Here is a 22,549-nt window from a genome sequence, read left to right on the forward strand (position 1 = left end):
GACGCAGTCTTCTGCAAAGCTTTCCCCACAACACTCAAAGGCCCCGCCCTAGAATGGTTCACCACCCTCCCACCCTACTTCATTGATAATTTCGACACCCTTTCCCACATGTTCTCCACACATTTCGCCGGCAGCCGCCCTCACCAAACCACCACCATGTCCTTACTGGGCATCAGACAGGAGCCCAATGAACCACTCAGAACATTCATCGACCGCTTCAGTAAAGCAGCCCTTCGCACACCACACCTTAACCAGGAAATGATACTCCAATGCATGACTCTCACCCTACAACCCGGACCCTTCGCTAACAACGTCTACCTTCACCCACCCACCTCCATGCACGAACTCAAGCTGCGTGCCGCCGACTACGTTCGCATGGAAGAAATGCAAACCCTTCACACCAAATTCTGCAACGACTACGCCGCCAACACCTCCACCCCCAATCCCAACCCCGTACCCAATCCCACCCCACAGCCTCACCCGTGCCCCGATACCCGTCCACGCGAACCCCGCCAACCACGTTTTACCAGATACGCCCCACTCACAGTAGCTCGCTCCCGCATCCTTGACGAAGCCCTCCAGGCTGACCTCCTCCCCCCACCACGCAAAACAACCACCCCTCTTAACGCTGACATGACCAAGTATTGTCGATACCACCGCAATCACGGTCATACTACAGAAGAGTGCAAAGCGCTACAGGATAAGATTGAAGAACTGGTACGCGCCGGCCACTTTCGCTGCTTCATCCGCAGAGATGACCACACCTCCTCCCGAACCCACCACCCTCCATGACACGACCACAGACGACAACCAAGCGACGCCAACCACAATAACCAACCTGCCCATCCCAATGACCAACACTCACAGCCCGCCCACACCAACATCACCCCTGCCGACCCCCCCTTGCGAGGCACTATTAACACCATCTCTGGTGGCTTCGCAAGCGGAGGCTCCACCTCATCTGCTAGAAAAAAACACCTCCGCCACATACAATCTATCAACCACATCACCCAATCCCATCACAGACGACGTATGCCCCCCATCGTATTCACAGATGATGACTTCCACGGCCTCGACCACCAACCAGACGACCCCATGGTCATCACAGTTGAAATCGAAAACTATGCCGTTAAAAAAGTACTGGTGGATCAAGGCAGCTCAGTTGACATCCTCTACTGGGCCACTTACCAAAAATTGCAACTCTCTGACACCGCTATGATCCCATATGACGAGCCCATATATGGCTTTTCTGGAGAACAAGTCTCTACCCGGGGCTACATAGACCTCCACACCGTCTTTCGGGAAGGAACCCAAACAAAAACAATCCCAATCCGCTTCCTAATAGTCGACGCACCCACATCCTACAACATACTCTTGGGCCGTCCTTCCCTCAACACCCTCGGAGCAGTTGTCTCCACTCCGCATTTGGCCATGAAGTTCCCAGCACCATCCGGTGACATCCTAACCATCCACTGTGACCAACGTTTGGCACGCGAATGCTACATGGCAAGCTTAAGGCCCCAACTCCCAATCCAACAGACAAACCACATCGCGCGACCACCTAATTCACGCATAGCCTTATCCGGCGAATGTAACATCCCGTCAGGATATTACTAATTTATAAATAAATTATTGGAATAAATAAGACAACATAATTAATAATACCTCATTTTCCCAAAACGCAGGAAAATTTAAAGCTTTATTTAATTGCTGATAAAAACTTAGAACGTTCATCACATAAATTAAAACCCAATGTTATTAAGTTACCCATCCGGGTTTACAATTATTTCAAAACAACGTAATACAAGTAAAAAGTTTCCCCAGATCAATCCCCTCTCCGCGCCTAAGCTGCACCTGAGCCACCTGCATCATCAGCATCTGCTCCCGTGTACCGCGTACACGATCATCGCCACACACACGCAGATAGGGTGAGCTTAGCAGATAAAGCACTTATATATAAATACAAAGCTATTACACATATATATAAATCAGTAATCATAAACATATCATCACTTTAAATTAACTGCCCACATTGCCCTATATTTTTTATTCTCTCAATTCAATCTCCAATACGTTTATTCGTGTTCTACTTCGTCTGCTAATTACTTCAAGGTGACTTGCTGCCATACCTATCGGCCACAACCGACAGAGCACGTGCGGGAATACATGCTACGGATCATACACCGCAACGCCAGGTAGAGTTCCCACATACGAACAAAGTTCGTATCGTCCCAAGACTACCAAACTCGTCAGCCAACAACTGAGGAGGGCAATCTATCTGGACCCATCCGTACTGGCCACAACCAGCACACTCATACCGGCCACACTCGCCAACCCGAGCCACAACTCAAGGGTTCCTCGTGTTCGTCCGCCATCCCGAGCCACAACTCAAGAGATGCTATTCCGAGCCACAACTCAAGGAATACCACGTGCTTAACCCCTATCCCGAGCCACAACTCAAGGGATACGTTCCGAGCCACAACTCAAGGAACTCCAGCAACCTTACCTCTGAAGCACTACCAGAAACCTTGTAGAACATCCTACGAAGTCCAACAACTAGGACTTACAGCAGCCAAATCGCCTAGCGGGGGACACGTACCGCTAGGCGCCACAGCTTCCAGACCGCTTGGAAGTTATGATGAGTCGAACCTTGGCTCACATTCAATAATTAACTGTTGGGGAATTTAATATTATTTTTGCGCTTACAAATTTGATATTAGTTGCATAAAATTCGTTATTAGATATCCTTGAGTTTAATAATGCAAGTGTAATTTAATTTAGGTCCTTAAGGGTGTAAATAATGAATCTTTTAATTCATAAATTAAGTCCCAAAATAGGAATTTTTGAGAGAAATAGTCCAAGTACTAAATGTACCCCCAATTCTCATGTTTACACCCTTTTTTTTTCAAATGGAATATCTATTATTAAAATAAAATATTTCTAGAGCTAGCCGCACCCCCTGGTTTCGGGTTTACACCCCCTTCTGTAATTTAACTTTAAATTTCTGCTTTGCACCCTTCCTTTTTACTAAGCAGCACCCCTAATGTCACTTAAGATCTAATCCATCAGATTTCGCCACATGGCAATCCTTCACTTAATAAAATAGCCACTCGCAGTTTGCCACATCATCAATCCTCCACTAACTCATATTACCAATCAAAACATGCCACATCATCACTCTCTCTCTCTCCTTCAAACAACCAAAACCCTAACCCTAACTCTTTCTCTCCTTCCATCTCCAATCCATTCCGCAGCCGCCACCTCCGTTACCGCCACTACCTGTCCGACCACCGTAGCTCACGCCGGAATGCAGCCACCCGTCGCGCTCCCACTGGACTGCTGCCACCACATCACGCTCACGCCGGAACGCCACCACCGTCACGCTCCAACATCTTGAACCTGCTACTCCCGCGCCGCCATGACTCCAGCCGCAGCGTCGTCTTCCTCGTGTCTCCATCGCACCTCCATCTTCTGCAACTCTCGGCCACCATCACGACACCATCGCGCCACCATCGCTGCACTTGTCCATCTCCGTCACGCATCAAGCTCGGACTTGAAACTCCCGTGCCCCCATGAACCAGCCACCATCTCCTTCATCGCGCCTCTGTCTAGTCTCCTTCCTCGTTCATCTCGCTGCCACCACCATGGCAACCCCACCAGAGCTCGCGGCCTGCTTATATCGAGCCCGCAACTCGCCAGGACCGCGGCCACAACCACCGGCAACACCCGCGCCAACTCTCATCCGCACCTGTGATCGCGCCTCACCCTCTTCCTCGCGACGTCAACCATGGAAACCACTATCTATTCCGTTCAGTTTCACCAACACAGATCTGCAGTGGAATCTGCGCCTCCATTAGTTGCGAGAATCAGAAGCACCATCGTGAAGACGAAGGTACCCGCGACAGAAACCACTGTGGAGAAAGGAGGAAGAACCCTAGTTCTGGGAAGAGTAAACGCACTGCCACGTGTCCGCTTCTTAGTGGACAGTCACAGAGTCAACTGGTCAACCAGTCAACTCTGGGCAAGGTTTCATCATCGTTGGTCAAACAGATTATATTTAGCATGTGGTTCCTCTTTAGGAACCCTAAATTGCCTAACAGAGGAAAGAATCATCTGGCGGCAGTCCATCGCCGACCAGACAATTTCTGGAAATATTCCCGAATCACCACTTTAATTGGGATCCAACAATTCATACAAAATCATACCAAATTCAGAATATCAATCATAATTAAATTGATCGACGTATGAAATTACCCTATTTAGCATGCCAATCAAATTAAAATTAAAGTTAACGCGTAAAGCTCCCCTAACCTGGTTCCTTAGCTTAAATTAGAGCAATTGATGAAGCTCTCCCTTGATCACCAATGGCCACTCTTGGTGTCCCTCAATTCTGCCTTCACTCCCTCACGTCAGCCCCTCTCACTCACCCTTGCCTCTGTCTTTTTCTAAGTCTAGGTTCAGCCTTGCCAAAACCTTGCCTAAACTCCAACTTTTTCCTTTTAAACTAGTATTTTAGGTTACTTAAAAATCTTAAAACGAATTTAATTGCATTTACCATTTCATAACCCTCATCTCTCACCATGAATGGAAATGCAGCCCCCCCTTGGTCGTACTGCTTCCCCTTGCCTCTGTTAACCTTTCCCATTTCCCTCCAAAGTCACCATTAGCAAAAATAAAAACACACAAAATTTCCATTTAGCCTTTCCAAGGTTTGAACCCATGACCCCTTTGTTACCACTCAAGTGCATCACCATTTCAACCAATCATGTTTCATGCTACTCATCACAATTCAAGTATCATAACATACAAGAACATATTTTCATAAATTTAAATAACAAAATCTTAACATCAAAAGTTAGCATACATAGGACTCGAACCCAAGTCCTCTCGCACAATCAAAGTGCTCTCAACCATATGAGCTAGCACCTTTCCACGTCATACCAACCAAAATTTAATGTCATAATTATTACCCCTCCCGTATTTATTAATTAATTATTTATTTAATTAATTAAATTCTACGGGTCTTACAATACTCCCCCCTTTTTAAATTTTTCGTCCTCGAAAAAGAGAACTTACCAGTGAAGAGATGAGGATAGGACCGCCTCATGACATCGTCCATCTCCCATGTCATTTCTTGAGTTGCCTCATCCCATAGGACTTTCACGGTTTTGATTTCCTTCCCTCTGAGCTGTTTCGTTTGAGAATCCAAGATTCTCACTGGTCCGGCTCCAATAGTCAAGTCCTCTCGTATCTGCACATCATCGTCCTCCAGAATGTGTGTAGGATCGGCTATATATTTTCTCAACTGTGACACATGGAAAACATTATGCAAGTTTCCCAAGTGTGGTGGCAATGCCATCTCGTACGCTGCAGGACCGATCCTCCTCATGATCTGATATGGTCCGATGAATCGAGGCGTCAGCTTCCTCGATTTAAGTGCCCTGCCAATTCCTACAGTAGGAGTGACTCTGAGAAATACGTGGTCCCCTGCCTCAAACTCAAGCGGCCTCCTCCTCTTGTCCGCGTACGACTTCTGCCTGCTCTGAGTCGCGCGCATCCGATCCTGAATCACCCTCACCTTCTCGGTGGTCTGCTGTAAGAACTCTGGCCCAAGAACCACTGCCTCCCCATCCTGTTGCCAACACAATGGCGTCCTACATCTCCTACCATACAGGGCCTCGTAGGGAGCCATTCCAATACTGGTATGATAACTGTTATTATACGTGAATTCTACCAATGGCAACACATCACTCCATGTACCCAGATGGTCTAAAACGCAGGTTCTCAACAGGTCCTCCAACGACTGTATGGTCCGCTCAGACTGTCCATCTGTCTGAGGATGATAGGCGGAGCTCATCCTGAGCTGAGTACCCAAAGCGTTCTGCAATGACTGCCAGAACCTCGATGTGAACCTCGGGTCTCTATCTGACACGATACTCGCTGGCACTCCATGTAACCTGACCACCTCTCGCACACACAAGTCCGCCAGCCTATCCATATTCATCTTCTGGTTAATCGGCAGAAAATGGGCACACTTCGTCAACCTGTCTATTATCACCCAGATTGAATCGTGTCCTCTCACTGATCTCGGCAGGTGAGTGATGAAATCCATGGAAATGCTGTCCCATTTCCACTGTGGAATGTCCAGAGGTTCTAACATGCCACCCGGTCGCTGGTGTTCTATCTTCGCTTTCTGACATACCAAGCAAGAAGCGACATAATCAGCCACATCCGTCTTCATACCCGTCCACCAGAAAGAGGCTTTCAAATCTTTGTACATCTTAGTCATACCCGGATGTATGCTAAGACGACTCTTATGCCCCTCATCTAGGAGCATCTTCCTCAAAACCTTGCTGTTTGGAACACACACCCTCTCCCTGAACCGTAGTATCCCGTCTCTGCCCATTCGGAAATCCTTCCTCTTCTCAGTGTCCAACTCACCAATTATCGTCTGCAGTTCCTGATCCTTCCCCTGTTCCACCCGGAGCTCATCTAGGAACTCATTCGTGATCCTCAACATGCTACATCGTATCTGTCCAGGCTCCATATCCAACCCCAAATTCATGTCCCTCAACTGTTCTATCAGCTCCCACTCCCTAATCATCATAGCCGATACATGAATTCTCTTCCTACTCAAGGCATCCGCTACGACATTAGCTTTACCAGGATGGTACAATAGCTCAAAATCGTAGTCCTTTAAGTACTCCATCCAACGCCTCTGTCTCATATTCAGCTCTTTCTGATCAAACAAGTATTTCAAGCTTTTATGATCGCTGAATACCTGGAACTACGCTCCGTACAGGTAATGTCTCCATGTTTTGAGGGCAAACACGACTGCCGCTAACTCCAAGTCGTGTGTCGGGTAATTCTTCTCATGCACCTTCAACTGTCTCGATGCATAAGCTACAGGCCGTTTATCCTGCATCAACACACAGCCTAACCCCTGATACGAGGCATCACAGTACACCTCAAATGTTTTATTCGTGTCAGGGATTGCCAATATCGGTGCGGTGGTCAGTCTCCTCTTCATATCCTCGAAGCAAGCTTCACACTCGTCCGTCCACGAGAAAGGCTGGTCCTTTCTCGTAAGCTGTGTAAGAGGACTCACCATCTTGGAGAAACCCTCCACAAACCGTCGGTAATACCCTGCCAAACCCAGAAAACTCCGCACCTCTGAAACTGTTTGAGGCCTCTCCCACTTCACCACAGTCTCTATCTTTGCCGGATCAACGGCTATTCCTTGGGCTGAGATCACATGGCCCAGGAATTGTACCTCTTCCAACCAGAATTCACATTTCGACAATTTCCCATATAGCTGGTGCCCTCTGAGAATCCCCAATACTACTCTCAGATGTTCTGCGTGTTCTTCCCTGCTCTCGGAGTAGATCAGTATATCATCAATAAACACTACTACAAACTGGTCCAGATACGGCCTGAAAATCCTATTCATGTAATCCATGAATATAGCCGGCGCATTGGTTACCCCAAATGGCATCACTACATACTCGTAGTGACCATACCGTGATCGAAAAGCTGTCTTCTGGACATCCTCTGGCCTGACAAGGATCTGATGATACCCCGATCTCAGGTCTATTTTTGAGAACACCGCAGCTCCCCTCAACTGATCCAACAGATCATCAATCCTCGGCAACGGGTACTTATTCTTTATCGTTAGCTTATTCAGCTGCCGATAATCAACACACAACCGGGAGCTACCATCTTTCTTTTTCACTAACAGAACTGGTGCTCCCCACGGTGATGCACTCGGTCGGATGAACTTCTTCTCAAGCAGATCCTCAATCTGTTTCTTTAGTTCAGCCAACTCAGCAGGCGCCATTCTGTACGGTGCCATAGAAACTGGCCCAGCGCCAGGGATGAGATCAATGGAGAAATCTACATCCCTGCTAGGCGGTAGTTCTAGAATCTCATCCGGAAATACATCTGCATATTCATCTACTACCGGAATCCTGCTGATCTTCTCGGCCGTGCTCATCTTCTCTGCCTGAGCCACAATCATGTAACATGTAGCTCCAGCCTCAATCTCCCTCACCGCCTGGTTAGACGAGATAAGTTCTAGCCCCACTGTCTCAGGAAACACTATCTGACGCTGTCCGCAGTCAATGACGACATGATTACTCGACAACCAATCCATGCCCAGAATCACGTCTAGACCCTCCATCGGCAAACAAATGAGGTTCAACCTGAACCTGCGGCCTGCCACCTCCATAGGGCACCTCACGCACATAGAAGTGGTGGATACCTCTCCAGATGCTGGCGTCGCAACTAATAGCTCGCACCCCAGCTCTCGCATCGTAAGCCCGAGCCTCCTCACACATTCATTAGACACAAACGAATGAGTGGCTCCTGAGTCGAACAACACCACCACCTCGTGGTCACACAACAAACATAGAAACTGCAAAAGATTACCTGACTGTTTCGCCTCTGTGGTCGTCAAGGCGAACACACGCCCCGGTGCTCTGGGCCGATCTCCTACTGGCCTCGTAGCTGGCGCACCACCAGCTTGTCTTCTGTTAGGACACTGACGTGCAAAGTGCCCTTTCTGCTGGCATGCGTAGCACCTACCAGTACTACTGCCTCCACCGGTACTGCTAGCAGGTTTAGTACAATCCCTCCTCAAGTGTTCCCCGCCACAGTTAAAACACCGCAATCTTCCTCCGGTAGTCGGCGGTCTGCTGTAAGGTTTCCTCTGAGGTCTGGCATCTGAGGTGGTCCTCTGCTGTTTCCCCCCACTACTCGATCCAGTCTCCAACTGCTCCACGGTTTTGGCCTGCTCGACCAAAATTGGAAACTCTCTAATCCGGAGCGGCACAATGAAGCGGCGTATCTCATGTTTCAATCCGCCCTCGAACCTCCTACACCTCCACTCCTCAGTAACATCTGGAGTGTAGAAACGAGCCAGGTATTCAAACCTCTCTATATATGCCGCCACAGTCATAGTCCCTTGCTGAAGAGTAAGGAACTCTGCCTCCCGTTCATGCCTCGCACTGTCGGGAAAGTATTTCTCCAGGAACCTCGTCCTGAAGGCAGCCCACGTCACCTGCTCCCCACGGGTCTGCATCAACTGCTGCATCCCCTGCCACCAATACTCTGCGTCTGCCACCAGAAGAAACGTGACGAACAGCAACCTCTGCTCATCTGTGCATCCCAGCACTCTACAGATCTTCTCACACTCCCGCATCCAAGCATCTGCCTCGTCAGGAGTGGCCTTGCCAGAGAACTTGGCCGGCCGGTGTTTCATGAAATCCTCCATGGCTACTGGCCGAGTAGGTGCCACTACAGCTCTGGGTGGCGCCGCTATGGGCTGCATCGCGTCCACCATACGATGGATCGCCTGAGCTATGTCATCAGCTCCAGCGGTGTTCCTCCTCCTCCTGTTAGCCATAGCTCGTGCACGCCACATATTATAGCTGAGCCACACACACAGAGCCCATATTAGGATTTCATATCCAAAAATAAACTAATAACACAGAAAAATTAGTCACGCAACGTAACACGGCATGCTCACTCCCCATAGACCCCAAAATCATTTTGAAAACCATTGCTCTGATACCAAATGTAACATCCCGTCAGGATATTACTAATTTATAAATAAATTATTGGAATAAATAAGACAACATAATTAATAATACCTCATTTTCCCAAAACGCAGGAAAATTTAAAGCTTTATTTAATTGCTGATAAAAACTTAGAACGTTCATCACATAAATTAAAACCCAATGTTATTAAGTTACCCATCCGGGTTTACAATTATTTCAAAACAACGTAATACAAGTAAAAAGTTTCCCCAGATCAATCCCCTCTCCGCGCCTAAGCTGCACCTGAGCCACCTGCATCATCAGCATCTGCTCCCGTGTACCGCGTACACGATCATCGCCACACACACGCAGATAGGGTGAGCTTAGCAGATAAAGCACTTATATATAAATACAAAGCTATTACACATATATATAAATCAGTAATCATAAACATATCATCACTTTAAATTAACTGCCCACATTGCCCTATATTTTTTATTCTCTCAATTCAATCTCCAATACGTTTATTCGTGTTCTACTTCGTCTGCTAATTACTTCAAGGTGACTTGCTGCCATACCTATCGGCCACAACCGACAGAGCACGTGCGGGAATACATGCTACGGATCATACACCGCAACGCCAGGTAGAGTTCCCACATACGAACAAAGTTCGTATCGTCCCAAGACTACCAAACTCGTCAGCCAACAACTGAGGAGGGCAATCTATCTGGACCCATCCGTACTGGCCACAACCAGCACACTCATACCGGCCACACTCGCCAACCCGAGCCACAACTCAAGGGTTCCTCGTGTTCGTCCGCCATCCCGAGCCACAACTCAAGAGATGCTATTCCGAGCCACAACTCAAGGAATACCACGTGCTTAACCCCTATCCCGAGCCACAACTCAAGGGATACGTTCCGAGCCACAACTCAAGGAACTCCAGCAACCTTACCTCTGAAGCACTACCAGAAACCTTGTAGAACATCCTACGAAGTCCAACAACTAGGACTTACAGCAGCCAAATCGCCTAGCGGGGGACACGTACCGCTAGGCGCCACAGCTTCCAGACCGCTTGGAAGTTATGATGAGTCGAACCTTGGCTCACATTCAATAATTAACTGTTGGGGAATTTAATATTATTTTTGCGCTTACAAATTTGATATTAGTTGCATAAAATTCGTTATTAGATATCCTTGAGTATAATAATGCAAGTGTAATTTAATTTAGGTCCTTAAGGGTGTAAATAATGAATCTTTTAATTCATAAATTAAGTCCCAAAATAGGAATTTTGGAGAGAAATAGTCCAAGTACTAAATGTACCCCCAATTCTCATGTTTACACCCTTTTTTTTTCAAATGGAATATCTATTATTAAAATAAAATATTTCTAGAGCTAGCCGCACCCCCTGGTTTCGGGTTTACACCCCCTTCTGTAATTTAACTTTAAATTTCTGCTTTGCACCCTTCCTTTTTACTAAGCAGCACCCCTAATGTCACTTAAGATCTAATCCATCAGATTTCGCCACATGGCAATCCTTCACTTAATAAAATAGCCACTCGCAGTTTGCCACATCATCAATCCTCCACTAACTCATATTACCAATCAAAACATGCCACATCATCACTCTCTCTCTCTCCTTCAAACAACCAAAACCCTAACCCTAACTCTTTCTCTCCTTCCATCTCCAATCCATTCCGCAGCCGCCACCTCCGTTACCGCCACTACCTGTCCGACCACCGTAGCTCACGCCGGAATGCAGCCACCCGTCGCGCTCCCACTGGACTGCTGCCACCACATCACGCTCACGCCGGAACGCCACCACCGTCACGCTCCAACATCTTGAACCTGCTACTCCCGCGCCGCCATGACTCCAGCCGCAGCGTCATCTTCCTCGTGTCTCCATCGCACCTCCATCTTCTGCAACTCTCGGCCACCATCACGACACCATCGCGCCACCATCGCTGCACTTGTCCATCTCCGTCACGCATCAAGCTCGGACTTGAAACTCCCGTGCCCCCATGAACCAGCCATCATCTCCTTCATCGCGCCTCTGTCTAGTCTCCTTCCTCGTTCATCTCGCTGCCACCACCATGGCAACCCCACCAGAGCTCGCGGCCTACTTATATCGAGCCCGCAACTCGCCAGGACCGCGGCCACAACCACCGGCAACACCCGCGCCAACTCTCATCCGCACCTGTGATCGCGCCTCACCCTCTTCCTCGCGACGTCAACCATGGAAACCACTATCTATTCCGTTCAGTTTCACCAACACAGATCTGCAGTGGAATCTGCGCCTCCATTAGTTGCGAGAATCAGAAGCACCATCGTGAAGACGAAGGTACCCGCGACAGAAACCACTGTGGAGAAAGGAGGAAGAACCCTAGTTCTGGGAAGAGTAAACGCACTGCCACGTGTCCGCTTCTTAGTGGACAGTCACAGAGTCAACTGGTCAACCAGTCAACTCTGGGCAAGGTTTCATCATCGTTGGTCAAACAGATTATATTTAGCATGTGGTTCCTCTTTAGGAACCCTAAATTGCCTAACAGAGGAAAGAATCATCTGGCGGCAGTCCATCGCCGACCAGACAATTTCTGGAAATATTCCCGAATCACCACTTTAATTGGGATCCAACAATTCATACAAAATCATACCAAATTCAGAATATCAATCATAATTAAATTGATCGACGTATGAAATTACCCTATTTAGCATGCCAATCAAATTAAAATTAAAGTTAACGCGTAAAGCTCCCCTAACCTGGTTCCTTAGCTTAAATTAGAGCAATTGATGAAGCTCTCCCTTGATCACCAATGGCCACTCTTGGTGTCCCTCAATTCTGCCTTCACTCCCTCACGTCAGCCCCTCTCACTCACCCTTGCCTCTGTCTTTTTCTAAGTCTAGGTTCAGCCTTGCCAAAACCTTGCCTAAACTCCAACTTTTTCCTTTTAAACTAGTATTTTAGGTTACTTAAAAATCTTAAAACGAATTTAATTGCATTTACCATTTCATAACCCTCATCTCTCACCATGAATGGAAATGCAGCCCCCCCTTGGCCGTACTGCTTCCCCTTGCCTCTGTTAACCTTTCCCATTTCCCTCCAAAGTCACCATTAGCAAAAATAAAAACACACAAAATTTCCATTTAGCCTTTCCAAGGTTTGAACCCATGACCCCTTTGTTACCACTCAAGTGCATCACCATTTCAACCAATCATGTTTCATGCTACTCATCACAATTCAAGTATCATAACATACAAGAACATATTTTCATAAATTTAAATAACAAAATCTTAACATCAAAAGTTAGCATACATAGGACTCGAACCCAAGTCCTCTCGCACAATCAAAGTGCTCTCAACCATATGAGCTAGCACCTTTCCACGTCATACCAACCAAAATTTAATGTCATAATTATTACCCCTCCCGTATTTATTAATTAATTATTTATTTAATTAATTAAATTCTACGGGTCTTACAGCGAAGACCTTGATCCCAGAATAGGCCGAGATGCCCGCCTCGAACCAGTCGAGGACACAACCCTCCTAAAACTCCCCAACGGCCATTCCATCAACTTGGGCACTGGTTTAAGTCTTGATGAGCGTGCCACAATTACACCCATCCTTACAAACAACACAGATCTCTTCGCTTGGTCAGCCGCCGACCTCCCAGGGGTAGACCCTAACGTCGCATCCCACAAGCTCTCGGTATACAAAGAAGCCCGCTACATATCTCAGAAAAAACGCAAACTTGGTGAAGAACGCCGACAGGCAGCCAAAATAGAGGCCGAGAAGTTGCTGAGTGCAGGATTCATAGATGAAGCGCATTACACCACCTGGCTCTCTAACGTTGTCTTGGTGAAGAAAGCCAATGGTAAATGGCGGATGTGCGTGGACTACACAGATCTAAACAAGGCATGCCCTCGCGACGCCTACCCCCTACCCAACATCGACCGCCTTGTAGACGGTGCGGCAGGAAATAAAGTACTCAGCTTTCTGGACGCATACTCAGGTTATAACCAAATACCCATGGCCACAGCAGACATGCACAAGACCGCCTTCATCACAGATGATGCCAACTACTTCTATAGAGTCATGCCCTTCGGCCTCAAGAACGCTGGGGCAACCTACTAGCGGCTAATGGACAAAGTCTTCAGCCACCTCACGGGACACTGTGTCGAAGTCTACGTTGATGACATGGTCGTCAAATCCCCAAGCCATCATCAACACACTACAGATTTGGAGGCGGTTTTCTCCGCATTGCGCCAGTACAACCTCTGCCTGAACCCTAAGAAGTGCGTATTCGGCGTGGACCGGGGTAAATTCCTCGGTTTCATGTTAACCCAACGCGGCATAGAGGTTAACCCAGAAAAATGCAAGGCTACCATCGAGATGCGTAGCCCCACCACCATCAAAGAAGTACAGCGACTAATTGGCCGCCTCACAGCTATATCTCGTTTCCTACCAAAACTAGCAGAACAAACTCAACCCATAATCCAGCTCCTAAAGAAATCCGCCCGGTTCACGTGGACTGAAGATTGTGAACAAATCTTCCTCAAGCTCAAAGCATCCCTAACTTCACCCCCCATCCTCCGCAAACCTGACACCAGCCAACCACTGCTAGTATACATCACGGTCACCGATCACACCGTCAGCGCCGCCCTTGTCCAAGAAGCAGAAGGCACCCAGCACCCTGTTTACTTTGTAAGCAGGATGCTCCAAGACCCTGAAACCAGATACCAAATGGTAGAAAAACTAGCTATATCCTTGGTCCACGCCGCATGCCGCTTGCGTCCATATTTCCAAAACCACACCATAACCGTCAAGACCGATTATCCAATTCAGAAAATATTGCAAAAACCAGACTTAGTCGGGCGCATGTCGTCATGGGTCGTGAAGCTCTCCGAATTTAACATCCGCTATGAACCACACGGCCCCATCAAAGCCCAATGTCTCTTGGACTTCGTCAACGACCTACAACAAACACCTACCGAGGACCAATGGACGCTTCATGTAGATGGCTCATCGAACCCAAGGGGTGCAGGTGCCGGCATCGTATTGGAAGGCCCCAACGACATCCTCATTGAGAAATCTCTTCATTTCGCTTTCAAAACATCGAATAATCAAGCCGAATACGAAGCTATACTGGCCGGTCTCTCTCTAGCTCGTGAAGTAGGCGTCAAAAAGCTAACATGTAAAACCGACTCCAAACTCACAGTAGGTCATCTGAACGACGAGTTCCAAATCAAAGACCCCGTCCTCCAACAATATTACCATTTGGTCCGCGCAATCATCCAATCCGCCTTCGAACTAGTCCGCATCGAACACATACCCAGAACCGACAATGTCAGAGCCGACATCCTTTCTAAATTAGCCAGCACCAAACTCAAAAGCCGCAACCGGTCCTTGCTACAACAAACACTATCCACCCCCTCCGTCACACACACTTGCCAAACGTTAACCCACACCCCGTCAGACAATCTCACCCCTACCCAAAACCCAAACTGGACCACCCCTTACATCCGTTACCTCAAAACTGGCAACCCCCCGGCCGACGCGGACAAAACTTGGCTGGCCAAGGCCGCCAGGTACACTATGGTAGGCGACGACCTCTACAAACGCGGCTACGGCCAGCCCCTACTTAAATGTGTCACGCCCGAACAAGCCCAGTACGTCATTAAGGAACTACACGAAGGAATCTGCGGTTATCATTCAGGCGCGCGCACCATGGCCACAAGAATTCTCAGAGCCGGGTACTTCTGGCCTATAATAGAGGCGGACTGCCAAGACTACGTCAAAAAGTGCAAACCATGTCAAAAACACGGCAACCTTATACATCAAAAACAAGAACAGCTACACCACATACTGTCCCCCTGGCCATTCGCTAAATGGGGGATGGACATCCTAGGCCCCTTCACACCCGGCAAAGGACAGGTTAAGTTCTTAATCGTAGCCGTTGACTACTTCACCAAGTGGATTGAAGCCAAACCATTGACCACTATCACGGCCCAGCAAGTCCAACAGTTTGTGTGGAAGGACATCATATGCAGATATGGTATACCGCATACCATCATAACAGATAACGGCTGACAATTCATTGACAGAGAACTAGCGAAATTCTACACCAGTTTGGGCATCAAACATATCACAAGCTCTGTAGAACACCCACAGACCAATGGGCAGGCGGAAGCGGCAAACAAAGTTATCCTCGTGGAACTACGCAAAAGATTGGATACCGCTAAAGGCCGATGGCCAGAGGAGTTAATCGAAGTACTATGGGCCTACAGATGCACTCCGCAATCGTCAACTAACGAATCCCCCTTCAGCCTGGTTTACGGCGCAGACGCCATGATACCAGTAGAAATTGGCGAACCATCCCTGCGCCGAGAACTATACGACCCAGCTCATTACCACCAAAACATGGCCTTGCATCTCAACCTCCTTCCCGAACTCAGAGAAAAAGCCCAAATACGCAATCTCGCCGCTAAACAACGAGCCGCCAGGAAATATATCGCAAACCTGTACCCGCGATCGTTTGTCATAGGAGACCTAGTATGGAGAATGGCCAACAGTGCTAGAAAGAAGGATGGCAAGTTCTCCGCCAATTGGGACGGTCCATACCGCATACGAGAAGACACAGGAGGTGGGGCCTATCGCCTAGAACAACTATCCGGGGAAGAAATCCCCAACACATGGAATGTATCCCACCTCAAGTTTTATTTCAGTTGAACATGCACCGTAAGCGGACCCATACTTGTAACCACGGGTGTACTCTTTTTGCTCACTTGGTCTTTTTTCCCTAAGGAGGGTTTTGGCCAAGGAGGTTTTAACGAGGCACCCCCATTTGAATAAATAAAATGAGTGGTTCCCTACTTCATGACTCTATACTACTTTACTCGCGGTTAATTCATTTAAGTTCCCCACCCTTACCACAAGTAAGCGGCCTGGGTCGAACACCCTTTACTCGTGGTTAATTCGTTTAAGTTCCCCACCCTTACCACAAGTAAGCGGCCTGGGTCGAACACCCTTTACTCGTGGTTAATTCGTTTAAGTTCCCCACCCTTACCACAAGTAAGCGGCCTGGGTCGAACACCCTTTACTCGTGGTTAATTCGTTTAAGTTCCCCACCCTTACCACAAGTAAGCGGCCTGGGTCGAACACCCTTTACTCGTGATTAACATGCAGACGCCAACAATTCTCCTTTACGAAAATACGCATACAACATAACATCTCACAGGCATAACATCATTATCCAACAAACACGTGCCTATCACATATGTTATCGTCAGAGAACCACAACATTTATATCCACAATATGGATCACATTAAAAGCAAGAAAAAATATTGTACGAGTTATTACAGACTTAGGATTCATTGCGAAATAAAACATCGTAAAAACTACATCCTAAGCTGCTTTGTCATCCTCCACGGGCGCATCCACATCTTTCTTCGCCTCGGCCGCCTCATTCCCAACCTCCTCCCTACCCTCCTCATCCTCCCCTACCAGCTTTCCACCAACCACATCCTTATCTACATCGAACCTTGAATCCAGGGCATCCACATCCTTATAGAAGAAGGCCGCCTGCCGCAACCCCTTCTCAAAGCCATTTATATGCTCCTGAATAACATTGTTCTTCAAGTCATCCAACTCACCGACAGCCCCGTCATACTTGTCCTTTAGATCCTCATAGTCTTCCTCCAGCTCCGCTATACGCTTATTCAATTTCTCCTCAGAATCTAAACAACGAACCTTCCACGATACCAACCTCTTTCTCTCAGCCTCCCACCCTTCCTTCTCCTTCTCCAACGCTGCCTTCTCCTCCGCCAACTTGTCCACTTTACCCTGCAGCTCTGCCGCCTCCTTCACTTCCCTTCTGTAAAGGGACCCCACACGTCTACCCAACACCAATGCCTTACTCCCAAACTCAACCATGGTTCTCACAATATGATCAACCTCCATATTGTCGATGGAGTTCACAACAATATCTGGCAAGTTGATTGAGATGTCCTTCCTCACGCATATTTCCGGCAACTCAATTAGCCCGGCTTCCGGCAACTTCTCGCCACTGGCCGACCCCGCCCCATCACCTGACCCGAGAATAGCTGCCCTTATTTTCTTCACATCCTTACCCTTCCCAGGTCGAGGCGGAAGTTCAGCCCTCCTCTTCGTGCCACCATGAACGTGTACTTCCACCACGGATTCCTGCAGATTGGGAACACCAGCTTTCCCAGCCTCCTTGGCCTTGGCGGCCATCTCCTTCCTCAGTGCCTGAAAAAGCGCCAAGTTCTTCTTGCCAGATTACGCCATATGCCCTGCAATAACATATCACAACTCGGATCAAAACAACTTAGCATCATTAACACAGCTTAAGTAATAAACAGATACCTTCAATATCTATAATCGGATGCACCGAATTATAAACCCTAACTAAGCCCTTAGTGGGCAACTTATCCACAAATCTTAACAACATCCCAACCACCTCCTTGTCTCCAGACGACAACTCCTCCACTCCCATATCCTTGTAACGCGAGGGGTTATTGGTCCAACTAAAAGGGAATTTTGTACTCCCATCCGCATTCAGAAAATACGGCTCGCCTCCCTCCTTCACTACAACCTTGAAGTATCTGTCCTTGAAGTGCTTGAAAGATTGGGAGAATGCATCCAACCTGCTAATACTAGGACGACTGATCAATGACAACCAGGTAGCCGGCCTCCGGGGTCTGGTATCATAAAAATATAAGAACGCGTAGGGTGACGGCTCCAGGTACAACGACTCGCACAGAATGCAGAAGGCCTGTAAGTAAGCCCAACTATTAGGGTGTAGTTGAGTAGGCGCCACATTCAAAGCCCGCAACACGCCCATAGTAAAGTCATCGAAAGGTAGTCGTATATGAAGCTGAGAAAAATGGCACATGTACATATAAAAGAACTTCTCGGTAGCCCCCTCTTGCCCGTGGCATACCCGGTCGACAGCGCTCACTCTTTCCAGTGAAACAATATCTCCACTGACCCCTCTAGATATGACGGGCGTACAGTTTAACCAAGAATTAAGCAGACGAGACCACCTAAAGAGTGATGACTGGTCACGAACATCGGAAGCAACCCACGCATAACCGCCCTTAGCCGGCCAGTTACTTTCCTCTAACTCTTCAGGAGGATCTTCTCGGACCTCCCTCACCACCTCCATTGGCATCCCGCTTGTGCCAACTCCAGCACTCACACCTTCTCCACGAAGCCGGTCATCTCTACTCCTATTCGACTCAGTACTCTGACTACTACTAGACGTAGATAACGATGAGCTATCGCTACTAGACATACCTGTTTGAGTTTTTACGGAAAGATGTCGGCGGAATTTGGGAACTAGTCGGACAATATGATGCGCACAGGATCTCTGATTTCAAAACTCGCAAATGAACCAAGTAAACCCTCAGCTGCATTCAAGCCCATATTTATAGTCCACGATCCCAAACGACTAAAACTCTTCCCGCCAAAATGAAACCCCAGACCAATCGACACCATTATGAAGGATATGACACATAAAAAACGACGGCGCCAAAGTTTTAACGATGTGACCACCTGACGCCTTTTCACCTACCTTCTGACACCTCCAAGCCTTAACACTGTTCACCACACTTAAAGGCTGGGGGACTGGTGTATCACACCTAGCCGGTTTTGCTAGTTCACCAACACGTATCATCCTTGATCAAACACATATCATCCTTGACCGACAACCCATATCGGACAAGGCTGGGGGACTGGTGTACCGTACCTAGCCAAACTCAACCAAGTAAACGATATACACATCAAAACCGTCTAGCATCTAGTGCCCGGCCACCACCAGTATAAGACATCTAGGCAGGTAGCCGGTCAATACCGACTACTTGCCTAGAAAGTTAATTAACATCGATGCCCCTCCTTCAATAGGTCCCCAGGGCCTGTTTTGGGGCCCAGGCCCACTCATGGCCCAAGCTAGGGCCCAGGTCAAAACCCAGCCCATGCAATGGTTAAACGTCATTAATGTTCTATAAATACACGTGGACCTCATCATTTAAAGGTACGCATTCATTAATTGCTGATTTGACTCCTTGAGAACTTTGACTTACTTGAGCTTCGGAGATTCTTCTGCAGGTAACCCCTCCTGGGTTCAAGCCGACATGTATCGAATGGGAAGAGGCCAACTAAAGAGATAGCGGACTACATGGTAAGGTGATACTCGTGCCTAACTTATCTTATTTGTCCCTCTGCAGGAACAGTTTCAATTTAGAACTAAATTTAAATTACTATAAAATTAAATTAAATTAAATTTTAAAATAATAAATAGTTCAAACAATTATTTCTACTAAGTATAATTTCAGTTCTTGTAATTACATGTGATATTATAATTTGTTCCTCCTCAAAGTTCAATATAATTTGTTTGTATACTTTAGCGATGCATGGAAGTTGAAATTACGTGTGGTAGCCATGTGATAGCCATGTGTTCTAACATGTTAGTCCAATCAGCATGGTCGTTAGACATGATAACTAAAAATTATCGTTGTTTTTTTTGAAAGATGAATTTCCTATATTACTAAAATATAAAAACAAATTTTATATGAATTTTGACATAGAAACGAATTCAAATTTCACATATAATTTTATAAAGTAACGCATACTTAATCCTATATTTTTCAGTCAAATCCTTTTTTGTTCTCTCAATTCAAATAAAGTTTGTCTTTTATCAATTTTTCTATACGAACATTCACATAGAAACGAATTCCAATGTATAATTTTATAATGTAAAACATACTTAATCCTATATTTTTCAGTCAAATCCTTTTATTTTCTCTCAAATCAAATAAACTTTTTTTTTTATTAATTTTTTTCTCCTCCCTTTACTTTCCGGCCCCTTCAATTCAATCCGATTTTTTTACCCACACAACACAATTTCCCTTTAATTTGACCCACATAACACATTGTACACAAATAGCACAGTTTGCGTTTGACATTGGGAATTTGGTCCCTAGGGACCTGAATTACAGGTAGCCATTTTGCATTTTTTTTAATTCCTAGTCAAAATTTGGTCTCTAGAGACCTAAATTCTGAACTGACACAACAAGTAAAATAGACATTTGTGACAATTAAAATGACAAGTTTTAGTGGTTAAAAGCCGTCACAAAAGAAATTTCGAACGGTTTAAAAAACCATCAGAATTACATATGTGAAAAATAGTTTGTGACAAAAAAAAATTTAACCACTAGTATTGCTGTCAAAAAAGAAAAAAAAATACCAGCGATTAAAAATCGTTACAAAATTTACTTGTATTTTATGATATTTTATCATATTTTGACAATCAAAAACCGTCATAAAATAGATCACATTTTGACGGTTAAAAATTGCCACAAAGTATATAATCTTTTAATGATTAAAAACCGCTACAAATTATATAATATTTTAATAATTAAAAATCGTCAAAAAATATTTTAAATAAATTTTAAATTTTTTAAAATTCTAAAAATATTTATTAGTTATTTTTCAATAACCAATATTTCATTTATTTATTTTATTTAAAATTATTTTTTATTTACTTATTTATTAAAGAGAGTTTTCTACTTTTCAAGCCTATTATTGATTAACCTCTTTGTAATAAGCTCTCTAGAATATTTATAGACTAAAAGAATCAACTTTATACAGAATTGAATTTTAACTTGTGACCTAGTGCCATAAACGAAGTCCTTCATAATTGTATGGTATAAATCTCACATTTTTTATTGAGAATGTAACATCCTGGTCGGATATTACTACTTTAAATAAAATAAAATGAAGCTAAAATAAAATGCATTAAGTAATCAAAGTTCTTTCCAAAATGCGGGATATTTTCAAACTTTATTAAAAGCACTAAAAGATAAAATCCATAAATACGTTCAATGCTTACAAATGTAAAACAATTTATAGTAACTGATTACAAAAATAATGCATAAAATAATTCCATGTAAAAATTCCCATGTTGACCCCACTCCGGCTCTAAGAATCTACGTGCTCACTTGCATCAACATTTGCTCCCATGTAACGAGTTACATGATCATCGCCAAACACACATAGATAGAGTGAGCTCAAAATAAAAAACGCATTACAAGGTACATTATAATAACAATTAAAAACCCCTAACACTTTTGCTACACTCAAACCTCAGACCCAAACATTCATATCTTCCTCTAGACGCCTCTTGATTCTATACTCTTTGATGATTATATTGATCGATGCTTGCTGCCACGAGTGTCTACTCACCCTTCCGACTACAGGCTACCACCTATAGTCCACACGCGGGAATAATCTTGTCATGACCACAATCCACAACAATAAGTGGAGTTCCCCAATACGAATCGCAGTCCATATTTGTCCCAAGACTACCAAACTTGTCGGATAACATAGAGGAGGGCAATCTTTCAAAACCCATTTGTACGAACCACAATCTCACACACTCTACGGGACTTCCAAAACCACCAGGCTACAACCTCGAGTGGCCACATGTTAATCCAATACAAGTTGCACTCATAACTGGCCCCCCAGCAAAGCATTGCATCAAGACCTCCATCCAAAGTCGTGTAGAATTCTCCTTGTAGTCATATTCAGCCCTTGAACCGCTTGACGCCATACACCGTGTTGTTAGGCGCGCTCCAGGCCACCTGGCAGAACGCTTGGTGCTGCCAAACGCCTGGCGGAACGCTTGATGGGACCCCTTACATCGCCAGGTGCCAACTCTCGAGTTTTGTTCCAGAGTTCTCTTTGTGGCCTATCGCCTAACGGGTCCACCTACACCGCCAGGCGCCACACCAGTATCATGACAACTACTAATTTTTTTGTGTTACGTCTCAGGTTTTCCCATATCACACATCACATGCACAAATTTAGATCACCAATTTTCATGTCTACACATCTCAACAAGACTCAAAATTTTACTATCACCCACCATATACAACCATCGTATATACTCATGTGTTCTCACCAATTTTAAATCATGCAAACAAAATATTTCAAC

The 22,549-nt window shown here is 45.9% G+C and overlaps 1 protein-coding gene across 1 annotated transcript; it reads right to left on the minus strand.

Moving 5' to 3' along the window:
* Positions 1-8,339: 8,339 nt before the first annotated feature.
* LOC114172701 (uncharacterized) lies at positions 8,340-12,931 on the minus strand. The gene is made up of 3 exons (XM_085667273.1): positions 12,297-12,931; positions 8,428-9,863; positions 8,340-8,386 (listed from the first exon to the last, which is right to left on the minus strand). Exons 2-3 carry the CDS (start codon positions 9,419-9,421, stop codon positions 8,340-8,342), a joined length of 1,041 nt encoding a protein of 346 aa, XP_085523399.1. The 5' UTR covers positions 9,422-9,863; positions 12,297-12,931.
* Between the last annotated feature and the right edge of the window lie 9,618 nt (positions 12,932-22,549).

This window comes from Vigna unguiculata, chromosome 10 (assembly GCF_037176805.1).
Source record: "Vigna unguiculata cultivar grain cowpea cultivar isolate G323 ecotype 2 chromosome 10, ASM3717680v1, whole genome shotgun sequence".
Classification (NCBI taxonomy): domain Eukaryota; kingdom Viridiplantae; phylum Streptophyta; class Magnoliopsida; order Fabales; family Fabaceae; genus Vigna; species Vigna unguiculata.

Bases quoted from the DNA above. Each gene is read 5' to 3' on its own strand.
- LOC114172701 (XM_085667273.1), bottom strand. From the start codon at position 9,421: ATGTGGCGTGCACGAGCTATGGCTAACAGGAGGAGGAGGAACACCGCT. The intron at 8,387-8,427 runs GTAATCTTTTGC...TGTGACCACGAG, and splicing joins CACAGAGGCGAAACAGTCAG to GTGGTGGTGTTGTTCGACTC.